At 26.8% G+C, this 17,213-nt stretch overlaps 1 protein-coding gene and 1 long non-coding RNA gene across 3 annotated transcripts; both read left to right on the top strand.

Annotated features, from left to right (window-relative positions):
• The first annotated feature begins 311 nt into the window (after positions 1-311).
• LOC132923404 (uncharacterized) lies at positions 312-10,091 on the top strand. Its single transcript, XR_009661169.1, has 6 exons — positions 312-464; positions 982-1,092; positions 1,302-1,547; positions 8,326-8,394; positions 9,276-9,430; positions 10,032-10,091. It is a non-coding gene; the product is annotated as an uncharacterized LOC132923404 (long non-coding RNA).
• Positions 10,092-10,946: 855 nt separating this feature from the next.
• Positions 10,947-16,759, top strand: LOC132922451 (uncharacterized). 2 transcript variants are annotated; one of them, XR_009661020.1, is made up of 6 exons: positions 10,947-11,270; positions 11,339-11,513; positions 15,021-15,135; positions 15,219-15,331; positions 15,424-15,626; positions 16,533-16,759. XR_009661020.1 is itself a non-coding variant. In XM_060985987.1 (5 exons), the coding sequence occupies exons 2-4, from the start codon at positions 15,072-15,074 to the stop codon at positions 15,622-15,624; spliced, it is 378 nt and encodes a 125-aa protein (XP_060841970.1). In that variant the 5' UTR covers positions 14,543-14,818; positions 15,021-15,071; the 3' UTR covers positions 15,625-15,626; positions 16,533-16,759. The 2 variants fall into 2 exon arrangements, 1 of the variants encoding a protein (XP_060841970.1); XM_060985987.1 differs by lacking the exons at positions 10,947-11,270; positions 11,339-11,513 and adding an exon at positions 14,543-14,818.
• The last annotated feature ends 454 nt before the right edge of the window (positions 16,760-17,213 follow it).

Here is a 17,213-nt window from a genome sequence, read left to right on the forward strand (position 1 = left end):
ACAAATATTTTAATAAGTAGTTTATTTAATATTTATTATCGCCAAAATGATTTTTAATTATTTAGTAAAATGTTTGTTCCCGGTACCTCCTCGAAAACCATTAAACCATATAATAAACTATATTATATAGACATAAATTCACATAATATAGAATAGTTCAATAGCGAAAACCTTAGATCATAATATACAGTATACCAGTATACCTATGATCTAATGCACTTATTATATTGATAAGTACTCATAGTCCATAGATAACAAATCCTGTCAATGCAAATTTGCAATCACCACACAATTTTCTATCACAGGATGAATTCAAAATTTAATAAAATGTGCAGCTATAGTTAAACTTTAAAACGTTTAGGTATTTATTATGTTTATATGTGATATGTTCCAGTTTACAGTTAGAAAATTCCTTTACAAATTAGCTACCGACTATGAGCCGAGTATAATAGTGTCATAAGAAAGTGAGTACCAGAAGAATATTTTATATTCAATTATTAAAATTATTAAAAACAAATGAGAATAACAACTATAAAAATCAATCAACAGCAATAGAAAACAGTCAATATGCCACATTACTAAATTGAATGGTAATTACTCACTCAAAAAAATTATAGATTATCAATGTTTTTATTTTAAAAACTAATTGTTATGATATAATTTATTTATGCACACACACACACACACGATTTATTTTTGTGATTCTTATTTTTATTTTATTTATTCATTTAATTCCACAAAATATTCTTATTAATATATATATATATATATATGTTATTGTAACAGCTAGATTGAATAAAAAAAACAACGGCAACATTTGTTGAAATAATGTGTTACTGTTTACTGATCGATTACAAAGTGTATCAAAAATTGTGATGATAATTGAATTAATTATGTTTTATTAATTTTATTTTTCTTCTCTGCAATATAATTTGGCGTTAAGCAATATTCATTTTCATAAAAATAATCAACATTTCACAGGTTTATTGGATAAAAATGTAATTTTACGCTGGATATCAGATACCTATAGGATGGATTAACATTTTGTTATGCGCAGTTCTAAACGTGACACTGAGATCGAGTAATTTCTGGGTACGAATTTTGTTAAGATTATAAATTATAAAAGATATTTTTTTATTGGAAAATAAACTTTTTATTAGGAATTTTATATTAAATTAATTTTATAGTAAACAAATTAGAAAATTTCAATTGTCTATAAATAGCTTAAAAAAGTTAAAATTATTTAGAGAATATGATAATTTAAGCACTTGGTGAAAATTTTAAATTATTACTAACCGTAGGGTACTGGATGTACATATCTGGACCGCAGAATTGTATGGTTGAGGTTTGTACGCTCCAGATATGTATGTGTCCAGAACGGCCAAAACCCTACGGTCCAGAATTTTATGATCCACATTTATACAGTCCAGATATGTACGTTCCTGATATGTACAGTTTGGGTTTATACGGTCCAGATTTATAAATTCCAGGTTTATACGTGGATCCATCCTTGCCGCAGGGAATCACATCGCTATTCGTTTTAGAAGGTTTGTAACGTTTTAGCTAATTTTTTAAAAATTATTTGGAATATTTCGAATAAGGTTTTTATGGAAAGAAAAATTGGAAAATTCGGGAAAAACAGAAAGTGCTTATTTCCGTACGATTTTTATTTTTGTATAAGCTCGCGATCATATTGTGCATGATTTCCCTTATTTTTGGTGTACACGTATAGTTAGAGGTCTGATGACAACACTTCGTTATGATTTTGTATTTAATCATCAATACCTGTTTAAATTGCTTTTATGCAGATCTATGGAATTTGCCAATTCTATTCAAAAATAGTATATATTTTTTACAGATTAACTATATAAATTATGGTATCTGGTATATCCGGTATAGGTTAGTAGTCGGGAGTAGTGATGGGTAAATACCTGGTAAATATATATTTTGTAAATTCCCCTGTTATTGCCCGATATTTTGGGTAATTAATTCAAACAAAACTTATTCAATAATATTTCGTTTATAAACGAACAAAATGTAAACAGTGTGATGATCCAAGTCAAAATACCCATATTTAATTACATACATTTTATGTTAAAAGTTGACAACATCAAATTAATAAAAATAAAAATTTCGACATATACCATTGCAATAGATGTTAATGTATTTAATGTGAGAAGGCACATGGCAATGTGAGCACTGAACAGGTAAACAAAAATAACTGGCGGAGTTTACATTAGACTTTTTACTACCTTTTTATCTTGACCGGTATTCTGGCGGAGTTTACAATCGCCCAATATGATGTGGGTAGTGGGTAAATACCTGGATATTGGCTGCACACGAATTGCGTCCCGCGGCAACAATTCCTTCCGAATTGCGTCCCAAGTTTTTTTGGAGGTCATACTAATTGCGTCCCGGTTATTTTTTGTGGTAATACTAGTTGCGTCCCGATTTTTTTTGTGCATACCAAATGCGTCTCGTATATTTTAAAAACTAAATAAATATTTCCCTTCCCATTTTTATACAGACTTAGGACAGTCTGTAATAATAATTACATAATTACTACTACAAGTCGGTTAAAAATATTGTTTTTTCTTTTTATATTAATTATTGCATTTGTAATTGTACATGTATAAAAATATTAAAAAATAGATAAATATAATCTGTAGTAAAAAATATTATGGTATTGGAAAAATGTAAAAGATAACGTTTTTATAAATTCAAATCTACTAATTTTTTTTGATTGAAAATCTGCCATTGCTTGTTTTAAAAATTGTTCTTTATTAATTATTGAGGTTGTACGGTTCTTTAAATGAGTGCTATTACGTTGTTTTATATAAATATCAGTTTGTAACCTCTTCAGAGTATTTATAAATTGAAAAATATTTGGATAGGCATTATAAAACATCGCGTTGAGCTTCGAATGAAAAGCTTCACAACTATTAGTAGTCCGTATAGTTGTAGAGTATTCTTCCCATAATGAAGGTGAAAAACTAGATTCTGGCAGTATATATGTATCTAATATATAATCTGTGAATATATATATTTTTTCATCTAACGGTTTAATAGATATTAAATTGTCTGTGAAACAGTCGATCACTTCGTCAGGACGCAGAAATGGAGTCCAAAAAAATATTTCAAGTATTTACTTATATCGCTGTCAATTTTATATTCAGAACCTAGGCCAATCGATTGTATTTTCCTATACCAACTTTGCCCCAAATGAAAACGTCATCCTTTTAAAGTTATTGAAGGCCAAACTGATAAAATAGCTAAATGTATTGCTTTTCAAAATCTGCAAACACTTTTTTTGGAGAAAATATGATATTAATTTTACTACATTCAGACAAAATGTGTTATTTAATCGGAAATACTAAAATAATTTATAATAATCAATAATTTCGCCTTTATACATTTTAGATATCATAGGTACTGGGGACGCAATTCAGCCGTGCTCGAGAAAAACCCGGAACGCAATTAGTATTATACTTTTTTATATATTTTTATACGTGACGCAATTCGTACGCACCGCCCGGATATTTACCCAAAATATATTTCTTACCCGTTGGGTATTCACCTATAGTTCATCATTAGTCGGGAAGGAGGATTTTGATATTGTAATACCCGCTCATCACCTTACAAACACAATCGTATTTATGCAAAATATATATTTACTATGTGCTTCAGATGTATAAAAATATGCTGTTATGTGGATCCATTATTTATATTTGATATAGGTAATATTTGTATGAAGGCTGATTACTACAACGAAGAGTGGGTGATCCGTACACTAGTTATATTCAAATTTAAATTAACACCCCCGACCCTAAAAAAAATTCTGGCTACGCGTCAGAAATAGATTTATACTATACAAATTAAATTATTTTTCTAAAAAAAATTAAGAGGTTAATGTAAGGCAATTTATTATCTACTGTGGACGTTTTTATTTTCCAACTAAAAATATTCATATATTATATTTTTGCCGGTTGTCGTTTGGCAGGTTCTTATTAATTATTAAATTATTATAATTCGTTCGATTAACATTAAGTATAGTATGACATATTGTGATGAATAATTTGTTTATGATAAAATTACTATTAAAAATGATAAGTTATCAATGTTATTATTATTTTGAAAAAATAAGCGCTGAAGAGGTAATGTATACCTTTGGTGTGATCTTTATGGCTATATATTAACTTTAGAAAATAATTGTGTTTACTTTTTATAATTAAGTTAATAGTTTAATACTCAAATAATGACAAATTTAACTTACATATAATTAAAAATAAGATAAAGTAAAACAATTAACATGACTTATATTTAGGTTTAAAACTAGTTTTAAACTAGGTAAGGACCAAGGATAGATTTACTCACCAGAAAATTGGAAAATTCCCAGTGGGCTACTGTCTAGTCTGTCTATATATAGATAATATAGTTTATATAATTATAATTTATTATGACTGGACAATAGCACAATACCATTGAGTATATACTCAATGACAATACTTACAATTTAGTCACAAGATTGAAAAATCAAAATGAATATCTCTAAGGCCATAACAGTAATAATAATTATTAAATTATAGTAGGTATACTATATTATGTACTTCATCCAGTGGAGTGCCCAGGAATAAGATGGGGGGGATATATGTTATAAGAAAAGATCGAATTTAATTCCATCAAGAACACTCAAAAACTGTATAATTATACCAAAAAATACATAAAAATTGCATAATAAATTGCACTGTAAAAATACAAGTCATATAAAAAAAACTTTAAATTCTTAATAATAAAATTAATTATAAAAAAAAAATGATGAATGCATTACTTTTTTGAATTAAAGTTAATAATTAAATATATTTCCAAATTATGTTCATTAAAATTAAATCTTTTATTACTTAAAATATGTTTGTACAATGAAAAAATACGTTCTATTTCTATTAGGTGCACTAGTTATTAGTGAATAATAAAAAAAACTCAATAATTTAGGCGTTACATCTAAATAAACATCTGCTTTACCCGACATGACTTCATAGTAAGATTTAATAGTTTTATATGTTATATCCTATATTTTTTTTCAATTGTATACATATTCAATATACATACATTTATCTATAGTTTTTTTTCCATTTGGACCAGGAATATTTGTTAAAATATCTTCAGCTTTTCTAAACCTATTCATATTTTAAGTAGCTCACTATATTCGATTCTCCCAAGTTTGTAAGATTAATGGATAACTCAAATAAGTGTAATTGTATGTATGAATACTACGTTATAAACCACATTTGACTGCATTATATTGTACAATTTGTTACAGCTTTTTCACACGGATGGGGATTAACATCGTTTTTTAAACTTTTAATCAAAATTAAAAAAATTTCAAAATTATTTGCATAGAAAATTGTAGCAATAGCCATGTTTCCGACCTTGATATAATAGGTTCGGGAATAGGGAGGTAAAGGTATACCCGGCATTTCTTTTCTGTATTTATTTATTCTCTATGGTATTACTTTTAAGAAAGCTTTGTTTTCCTAAAATAAACGAAATAAGGTACATATGTATTTAGATTTTATATATTAAAATAATTACCATTGTTAAATAATTTATTTATATAATTATGAATTTGTTTTGTTAAGTATTTTGTTCATTAAAACACCATATTATAAAAAAAAAATTCCAAAAACGTGAGAAATTGCAAAAAATTGCATTATAAAATTAAATAGGCAGAGAATGAGAGAACATAAAGTATAAAATTATAATAAAATGTATATAATATTATAATTTATAAGCAATAACTTATTACTAATAATCAAAAACAATGACTTTATAATAAGTAACAACTCTAATATCTAATAATTTGTTTTCCGAAAGTCAGCAAAAAAAAGTTAATGGGAGGGGGGATATAACCCCTATAACCTCCTCTCCACCTGGGCACGCCACTGACTTCATCATGTCACTGATGGTCAAATTAAGAATCTCTGAATTTTATAATTAAATTATTTGTTGATTATCTAAAACTAGATTGGTTTTTTGTATATTTATTAATGTTCCCCCGTATGATTATCGCAGTGTACACACCACATCACCTGCCAGCGTCGTATAAAATATAATATATCTGTAAATTATCGGCTACCGGACCTGTAAACTGCAGATCCGATTTGTGCTCTGTAACTAGTAACAGATCGGTTAAAATAATATAATATTATTATAATGATAAGAAAAACACGTTTTATTATCAATATTCTATTTATATTTTATTTTAACTAAATTCGTTATTGCGATTATTGTTTTTATCAAAACAATATAGAATATTTATTTAACGGAAGTTAGTCCAATTCACATATAACATAGGGTTTACATTTAAAAAAAAAAATGAATTATATTAGAGATCCATAAATATAAGATTATAATATGGTCAAATATTTATACAATAAAAAGAAATAAAGATAAAATATAAAATATAAAAGTTTATAATAATGAGTATTGAGATATTAAGTTATATAGAGAAAAAAAAATCTAAATTATTTACTGAATTTCCACTAGACAATAAAATATTTGTTGGAGTACAAGATATATAATTTTGAGTGTTTTTAGGTTTTAAATAAAATAATTCTTTATTTTGAGTGTTTGTATTAGTTGTTTTTAAAATGATGTTGCTTTGGAGGGAAGAATCGTCTATTTTATTATTAAGGTGTTTGAATAGGAAGGTTATATAAAATTGTTTTTTCTATCCTTTAATGTTTTCAAATTTAAAAAGTTTATAATATTTTCATATCCAGGGTGAAGAGGTCTTTATAGATTACATTTAAAGCAGATAAAACGAAGTATATTATTTTGAATTTTTTCTAATTGTTTGCAATGACTTATGTTATATGTTTTCCAAATGATTGGTGCATATTCAATTATAGGACGAACAATCGAAATATATAGGCATTTTAGTATAAATGGATTATTAAAGCTAGAGCAATTTCGTTTAATCATGCCAATTAAAGAAAGGGCCTTCTTTTTTACAGCTAATATTTGGAGATTAAATAAAAGTTTGGAATAAAGATTATTCCGAGGTCTTTAACTTGAGTTGAGTGAAAAACATTTTTGCTATACGGTTTAATTTATTTGGTAACCACGGTTATCAATAATTTAATATTTCTTTAAACAACCCTAGAATAGTACACAATCATTAAAAACCTTACAGGGCCGGTAACAAATTTACAGACTGCTCTTTATGCAACCATTGCAACTTACCCTTAATATACTCAGTACTCAGTAGTATCTCAGTCTACATTGTCGCGCTACTGAAGTTTGGCTACTGGTTAGTGACGCAGGCAATGTTAGATTTGGTGGATTCTACCTACCCCTGAAAATAAATAGTTGTGTAATTTATTTATATTAATCTTCGGAAACTACAAAAACGGGTCGGTGAAAGTTTATTTGGATTAGTATCGATAAGATATCGATGTAATAATTACAAAAAAATACGACTAAGTGATTTTATTATACCTATTGGGTAATAAAGGTAATATAGGTCAGTGGCGGATCCAGAGGTGGGCGATCTTTCAAAAATAATAGTTTGAAGTCTCTGATTTTAGTTTTTGACGTAATTATACTTCAAGGGTAACAAAATTATAATTTATAGATATATATTTTTAGTACTATTTCTATAAAAAATATTTTTTTTTGTCCTGTACGAGACTGTGGAAAGTAACATAAATATGTACCTAAATAAATACTTTATCAAAATGAATGTGTGCCCTTTAAAAATAGACCCCCCCCTTGTTATCTTGGTCTGGATCTGCCCCTGATATAGGTACTGCCTTATTACTCCCATTACCTAACATAACCTATGTATAACGTAAAGAAAGTCAGAAATATTTTGTTTAAGACGTTTAGTATGTATTGATATTTGATTATGTGCATCATGCGCGATATTGACGGTACGGTACGGTTTATTAAATTATAATTCTCCGATTCTCGTACGTTGTGATGTGTGATTTAAAATTGAGTTATTAGTTTAAAAGATCAATTTAAAAATGAAAAGAAGTAGAGGTGAATCATTGTTATTTAGTTTTGGTGTGAAAAAAACTAAAAATAATGCAAAAAATGAAAATGAGTCGGGGAATATACATGATTAGGGCATGAATAATTCATGCATTAAAAACTATTAAAATATGCGCTAAATATGCATTTAATTTTTTTTAAGTTAAGTTTTGTTCGTTTTTGTTAATAATAATATTTAAAAGATGAGGGAGATGAATGCACAATTTTAATATAATATAATTTGTTGTAATTATTTCAAAAATTAAAATTTACAACTAGGGATTTTTACAGGTTTTCAAATACAAATGAACGGCGATTATCAACCCGACCAAGCAAATAATGACCTATAATTTTAATCAGGTTTTTATTTTTTATTTACGTTTGTATATGGACATATTTTTCAACAAATAAATTTTGAAGTATAATCAGTCCGGCATTTTTATGAAATATCAATAAATAATAAAAAACACGCAAATAAAATGCAATTTTATTTTGAAATATACATATTTTTTTTTTTTAAATCTCAAAAAATGCACACTAAAATTTCATTTTTGAACTTATTAGATTGTGATTCAAATTTTTAGCTCATCCAGCAACTTTTTGATGCACTTAGTAAAAACATGCAAATACATGGAGTTCCGGGCCTTATTCATGATATTGTAACTGACAACGATGTACTAAATACTTTGCAAACACAATCTGAGATGCATAATATTATAATAAATTATAATGAAAATAATTTTCTAGATATTGGATAATTTTTATCAATTTCTGATTTAATGATGGAAAAAATATTATTTTTTTAAAAATCCTTGAATACTATCTAAAACTTGCCAATTTCCTATTCATCTACAACAGCGGCTAAAATGTAAAATTGATTAATTAATTTGTTATCCTTGGCTAGCAGCCTAGCTTAGGTAAATTACAGCGGCATTGTGTAGATGCTGTGTTATATTTGTTAATATATAGTTAGTAAAGGGATGATGTATTAAAAATTAATTAAGTTCTACATAAAATAATTTTCAACCTAACTCTTATAATTAATTTTTGGACTATATTTTATTTTATTTTATTTATTTAAATTAATTTCATGTACAAGTTATAAAATATAATATATAATATATATTTTTTTGTTTACTTGCCTGTTTAGTGACTATATGTCTTAACTTTTAAACTTATGATTCCTATTAATAAAATATATCATTAATCTACTGATTGTCTAATTAAATCAATATGTCTAGTTCCAAGAAATAAAAGGGAGGAAATCTCGCGAAAAGAAAAAAGTATTATTATTGAACTATAGTGATCAATTTTTAAAAATTAACAAAATCAAAATTTACAAAAACAACACATCAAACATTGATCATATTTTAAATATGTCTGAAATATATATAAGGTAAGTTTAACAAAATATAAGTATAGGTATTTAGTATACGATTGTCAATTAATCATTATCTGCAGTTAAGTACTTTAAATCTAATTATTGGATTGTTCATTTTTAATACAATTTGTCACGTACGTCGTACATAATTTTAGATGCTTAGCAAAGAAATGTATTAAAGTAATGTATAAAATGTGTTTGTAGTTTTTTTGTTAAAAGTTTACTCAGAACATTACTTATGAAATAAAAATGTAATATTTTTATAATAATATGTAATTAGTATTAAATATTAAAATTATTTTGTTGTGTATTGTTAAAAAAATCCAATTATTACTAGATTATTACTAGATCCTTCAACACTTTAAATTAATCGAATGAAACTAAAAAAAATTATAATCAAGCAATGATTGGAACAATTCTAATATGTATTAATTGAATTAGTTGTATAAATTTAAAAAAAAGTTAACTATTGAAAAAATAATATTAATTTTGGTGTAGGACTTTATAGTTAACAGTTCATCAAAACTTACGAGTTAATTTGTCAGTCATTTTGTAAAATAAAGTATTAACTTTATTTTTTTATCATTCGTTAATATTTACAATTTTATTATTTCAGGGAAAAAATAAATGTTCATTCTAAAAGTTATTTTCATTTAAATAAAAAAAATCAAGGTACCACTAAAAAAATATTAACAATTATTATTTAACAAAAAATACAGAAAATAAATTATAAGAACATTAAATCTGAAATCAAAATGGTAAACTATTATTTGATTTATTTTAAAATTGAGTAAGTACCTTATACCTAATTTTTTAATTGTATGTATTATATTTATATTTAAATATATTAAACTATAATATTTTAATATTTTAATAGTTATAAATATTAAAAAACCATTAGATACTCCTTTAGTATATTTTATACTAATAGTTTAATTATTTTTAAGTAATTATTACTTAGCTATTAAAGATTATTTAGATACAGTTACTCAAAAAGCAAAAAAGCAAAAAAGATTTTATTGTTAAGGAAGAGAAAACTTATATTCGTATCAAAAACTACAGTAGATTTAAGCAATATATGTACTTTAATCAATAAATCAATCAGCATAGATGTAAACAAAATTTAAATTTATTATTTTATGTTCTTCGACTATACATAATAAACCACTGCTAAACATCAATGTGAATTTATTATAAGATATGTCGACTATAATATTCATTAACGGTAAATTTCTTTTATATACTGTACAGATGCAACAGGTTTATAATATGGGTCAATTACTAAAGAATATTCTAAAATAAAAAGATTTATGCATTAAAATCACCTTTATTTGCCAGCAACTTTATTTACCTTATGGAATAACTTAGACCTTTTTTAAAACAATCATATAATCACATATTCACACGGAATATTTTACTATACTAACAAAATGTACTTATAATAAAATTTTTAGTAATACTGATCCTTTTTCAAAATAGCTACAGACAAAAAAAATAAATCTTTTAAAATCATAAGAACTAGTGGATATGACTTTGAAAAACTGATTTAAATTCAAAAATATTTGGATGGAGTAAAAAAGTGTGGGGATGTTTTTGTTCTACAAATAAACACTGAATCCAACCAGTTAAATTTGGATATGGCTGTAGAAGACAATTTTCCCTAAATTAGAAGTCGAAAACACAAAATAATGCTAGGAGAGTTATAGAAAATTATAATTAATAATCAACTTCAACAATTTTCAGTTGATGTACATAATATAACTCTTGATACTACCATGGAAAGTTTGAAAAAATTTCTTAAATGTCAAGACTTATTACTGATTTATCAAGCCTTTCATCAACAAACTTCAAAAAAGTAACTAAACATGGATTATTTAATATTGCTGCATTAACTACTTTAAATAATAAACTTTAATTTTTTAGTAAAAATGCTGCAAATGAAAATATGAAAAATGAGCTTATAAGTTTTGCAGAGAATTCTGAATTAGCACAAATTAAAAAAAAAGTATTCCTGAAACGTATGCAACAATCATTTATATAAAAAACAACAATGAAAAAGAAGTATTGGCAAAAAATAACAATGATTGAAAATCATTTTGTAAGAAGTAAAAATTATTTTTTGTACCTACTGTAACACTGTTTTAGTAAAATATAATTTATATTGTCAAATATATAGAAATCTATATCTTATGACGTATAAATATGTGCTTATGTTACCTTAAACACAAGTGACATCTACAAGATCATTTTCCAGCTTAAGATTAATAATGAAACTTAAAGCTACTAACTTCCAACTTCTAATAGTTCGATTTAAAAAATGTAAAGATGTTTGAATTGGTTAACAAGTCTACTTTTCATCGGTTGGAGCACATTTAATATTTTAATATATACTTAATATTAAACATTGACAAATTTATAGTAAAATGTAAAATATTTATTATCTTCAAGAATGTGTTAAAACTTAAAATTGAAAAAGTGTTCCGACTGATTCTGATACATAATAAACTTGTTTACTACCTAACTCTAACATCTTTACATTATTTTTTTATATCAAACCAATAGTAGTATCTTAATTTTTGTCAGTGTGACGGCTATTTTACGACTTTACGTCCATAACAAATATTGGTCTTAAATATTTTGATCTTATGACGTTTAAAAGGACGCCGCGCCCGCATGTGTTCAGTGTTGTCTCTGTTTTACTAACACACATCCTGTGGCGGGTACAAGGGCCCCCCCTTGGGCCATATTTTTTACGTTATTTTAATTTTATAAAATTGAGCTGAAAATTATATTTTTATTTTTTTTTGATACTACTAATAAGTAATAATACATACAGAGCATTAGTTAGTGAAATAATGCAAATAATTAGCCTCCAATAAATTACAGGTTATATAAAAATAGGTAATTTAATTTTTAAAAATTCGCTCTCTCCCATTGAGTGATCATCTGGACGATGCTGCGTACATCATAACAAATTTGCGTTCAGAAAAACACATTTTGTTATGTTAGCTTTAATATTAGAGTAAATTTACCTATGAAAATTTAAAGGTAAGAATATTATTTAGAAAATTGGTATAATCACTTTAAAATGATAATATCAATAAAAGTATATGTCATTTTCTAAGTAATATCCTTACCTTTAAATTTGATAATAGGTAAATTTACTCTAATTATATTAAAGCAAGCACTTAAAGCTAACATCACAAAATGTGTTCTGCTGAACGCAAATTAAATTTGTTATGATGTGTACCTACCTACCGGCTACCTACTCTAGTAAAAAAAACAACACATAATGCGGTTGTGGCGTCCTCTTTTAATGACATGTGCATGCGTAATTTATATTCAATCAACCACGGCAATAATTTTGTTTATTAGTTTATTACTATTAATTATTGTCGTATAATACAAATGACTAAATACGTATTATTGATAAAAATATTATAGTATATTTACCAGATTACGGATTTTATTATTAGCGTAAACATTTTATCAATGAACTATATTTTGTTTTATTATAACGATGTGTAACGATTTGTTTTATTATATACGTATAATATACGATTGTTGTTCTGCATGTACTGTGTACTACATAACTGTCGTAATTTTATAGTTGTTTTCGTGAATTCCATTTTTCCATGGGCATAAAGACCGAAAAAATTAATTTTTTTATTTAAATGGTAAAAAAATAAATTAGTTATACAGTATAAGTATTATAATAAATGAATAAATAATACAATAAAACGTAAAAACGTTTAAACATAAATATTTGTTAAGTATCATTTGTGATATTAAAACAAAAAAAAAAATTGAAAAAACGATCCGGAATGGATCCAAATTAACGCAAGGAAGAAGAATTTTGGGAAGATAAGATTCTTACCAAATGTTAGGAAAGCCAAGAAATTATTATAAAATATATACATTATACAATATATTATATATTCCTAAAGCTGTTGGTTGTTGTCATTCGTTTATAATAACATATAATTTCTCAATTTCCAAAATTACCCTATTTTTCCTGTGTTCACCTGTTTCTTAGTTTATGTAAAGCTATGTTCTTTACGCGTAGAATACACGACAACACATCATACATTTTTGAAGATTGTAATGCATTAAATTCATCTTTAATTATTAACCATTAGTGATTTGTATAAACAATGTTAATCCTACAAAATGTGTACACCTATATTGGTCAGTGCCAGTCTTAGGCAAGGGTCAGCAGGCCTCGCGCTTTGGTATGACATTTTGGGCTTTGCGTAAATAAAATTAAAAAAAAATTACGATTTGCCCCAGGCCTCGTTCCACCCTAAGACTGGCTTTGATGTATCTATTTACAAAATAAATTATTTCAGAGATTCTGGAAATATAAATAATTACATATTAAGGTATTCTGTAAAAAACTAAATGAAGACTGTTTACCTGTATAATAATATAAGTAATGTTTAATTAACTGCAGACTACGAATTTTCGATTAATTGTTTAATAAATTACATCTACATGTTGAAAATAAATTTTAATCAAGGGGTTTGGGATGCATAGGTGGCAATGAACTTACTAGTAAAACGAGCAACCCTCGCCTTTCCAAAAAAATTAAAACTTATTTTTCAGCTAGATATTATATTAAATATTGGTTTGGTAACAAATATTAGAGAGTACTTACTGTAACAATGCAGAAATCACCAATTTGGTTAATAATTTAAACGGGCATCAAGAATTTGCGATAATCCTCAATGGAGATACTTGTGACAGTACGTCGCGTAATGTCTTTTGAGCATTGACTGATAGACAAATAAACATTGTATGATGTAATTTTTATTTAGGTATACAAGAAATGCCGTGCATTTTCAAATCCGGCGGCCGCATGTGTACCAACACTATAAAAACCTATTCAAAAAGTGTACCTATGGTATCTTTTTGTTGTATTTTACTTGCTTTCTTTGTCTCTCTCGATTTTAATAGGTATTTATATAATTGAGGTAGTCCGAGTTGTATACCATCTTTTTCTATCAATGTAGGTACCGAACCTTTCTCCAACTACTATCACTTATCACTTATCAGTCCGTTTTTTTATTGGAAATTACCAGATATTATGACAGAACAACACAGTATTGAGTGGTTATGGGTGGCGGGATGCGCGTATTACGTTGTCAACACTGTGTACACGAGGAGTTGGAGTCGTGGCCACCGATCGGCGTCTGCGCCACCAGCTGCACTCATGACACCTGTTCCTTGCCGCATGATACATAGAAATGACTGATTAGAGATCAGTTTTGTATCACCTACTGTAATTGTTAGGTGTTCGCGCGGCAAAAGAGCGTCTTCAATTTTTGAACCGTCTAAGGAATTTAACTCGCACTACATTAATAAATAGCAGCGACCGTACTCCGGGTAACTGGTTTAGAGCAGGTAAATCGTCTAGTTTTGCTATTCTTTATCTTGATTCACAAATAAAAAGATGGTTTAAATTAACATTTTTATACGCTGAAAGCTATAACGATGTGATATTAATACATATTATACCTTTTTAATAATATATTTATTATGATGTGAACGTTAGACTTCGCATAATATAAAAATAATAATATTAATTTTTTTCTGTTACCTTTAGGTTTTTTTAACAATCAACTACTGTTATATTTTGATCACAATCTATTAAATAATGAGCGGAAACACTAGCTCACACGACAACTCAGGGTCTAAGCATTTTGCAGAAAATCCCCAAGGTACATAACGTGATGCGACAGCACTATTTTAGTTAATTTTTTTGTTTTTAAATTGCCATGTTTTAACCTTTTTTTTATTTTAGGAACAACGACCGCCTCTACATCTACTTCAAGTAATCTGGAAGACCCATCGCCAACTATATCAATTTTTGTCGTGAGTTTTGAGTGTTCCGTTTGCCTTAAAAAGATAATGGAGGTAAGGGTTTTGATTTATTTGTTCACAAATACCTACACGGCCACATATATAAAATCAACTGTGAATATATTCGTATGTATTTCACAATGCAGGTACGCTCAAAACTATGTCAGCACAAATCCTGTCTAAACTGTGTCCCAATGCAGTGTACTGTGGCCTGTAGAGACTCACTTCTTGACACAATAGACAGACCTGAATTGTATGACAAAGTTATGGATGGTTACGAATTGACTTGTTCTGATTTAGCAAAGGTGGTACCAAAGAAGAAGAGGCAATATCCTGAACAGGATTAAATGTAAGAACTTTCAAGTGTAAATAATTCTTATAAATTATTAAATTAGTATATATATATAATTTGTTTTAAACTGCAATTTTTACAGTTATTAGCGTTACGTGAGCTCAAATATTGCAATATATTTACTTATCGGTTACCTTGATTACCTATTTGATATTCCTGTGTACCCATTTATATCATTGCGAATACCATAGGTTAATACCACGTTTTATTATTTAAAGACAAATATGTAATCCACAAGGCCGTAGTACCGTACTAAAAAAACATTTTCATCGAGTTAACCCCCCTTATAGGTACAGGCTTGGTAATCGGTAAGTTAATATAAAATATAAACATGTTTGCCTAACAAAACTGAACCATAGTGTTAATACTCTATGGAAAAGTCACTGCAATATTTTCCATACCACTTCAAACTTCCGAGGTTATTGTTTACTTGTTCTTATATAATTGCACTTTAATTCTATTATTTTAAACTATAAGTTTTGTTTAGCATTGAGCAAACATGCTTTTATTATTTTGTCTTGTGATTACCAAGTCGACGTAAAACAATATAACGCAGTATTAGTAGTGGCCGTAAATTAAATAAAAATAATAGAAGAATTGAATTTACTTGTACATTTTATATTTAGCCAAGATAGCCCGAATAACCGATAAGTACTGAGCTATTATGCCACGCATAAGTTACATTTTAAAGCTGGAGTAGCTTGTAACAATTCTTATACATTTTAATATTTTAAATAAAACCATCTTGTAAAAATAACACTATGGGCACTAAAAATAAATTAACAACTCTTTTTTATTACCCCTGAATCCCAATATCCCCTAATTGCAATTAAGTCTTTGACTTAAAAATATTATGTTGAATATTACTGTTAATACACTTACTTTCATACTTTATCTTTACAGTCTATTAAAATAAACAAAAACGGAGAAGAAAAGACTGTTAAAGATGGGATCAGTTATTTTCTTCAAAAGAAACTACTACACATCGACATCGATATAAAATGATGACTTTAAGTACAAAATAATTTTAATTATATTAGGTACCTACACATTATAATATTATATTATACTATTATATACTATATACAAATTATATTACGTATGTACCTATAATAATGATTTTTGGATAATAAATTGTAAACCGTACGCTAATAACTCATTTGTTATCTGTTTATTATGTGCATATAACTTATGCTATTCATTCATTTTTTTTTTAATTATAAATAATGTATTGATTGTATATTACATACTTCGTTTACAAATTAAATAGTGACTTATAACTGTTTCTCAACTATTACGATAATGGACGAAAGTTGAATTAGGTAATACTTTTGTCGATTTCGGAATATTATAACAATGCAGAGATGCCCGATTTGCGATATCGGTTCCCAAAATAACGTATCTACTAGGCCACTAGGGTGCCACTAAAAATTCAACTTTATTATAAGCAATGTGACAACTCATAATATTTTTACATATAATGTATTTATTATATTTGCATGTGCAATTTTAAGGATAGACACATCAAAGTATAATAAAAATATAATTTAATCTATTTTTTTAGTTATCATTACACAATTAACA

The sequence above is a fragment of the Rhopalosiphum padi genome, chromosome 2 (genome assembly GCF_020882245.1).
Source record: "Rhopalosiphum padi isolate XX-2018 chromosome 2, ASM2088224v1, whole genome shotgun sequence".
In the NCBI taxonomy this organism is placed as follows: Eukaryota; Metazoa; Arthropoda; class Insecta; order Hemiptera; family Aphididae; genus Rhopalosiphum; species Rhopalosiphum padi.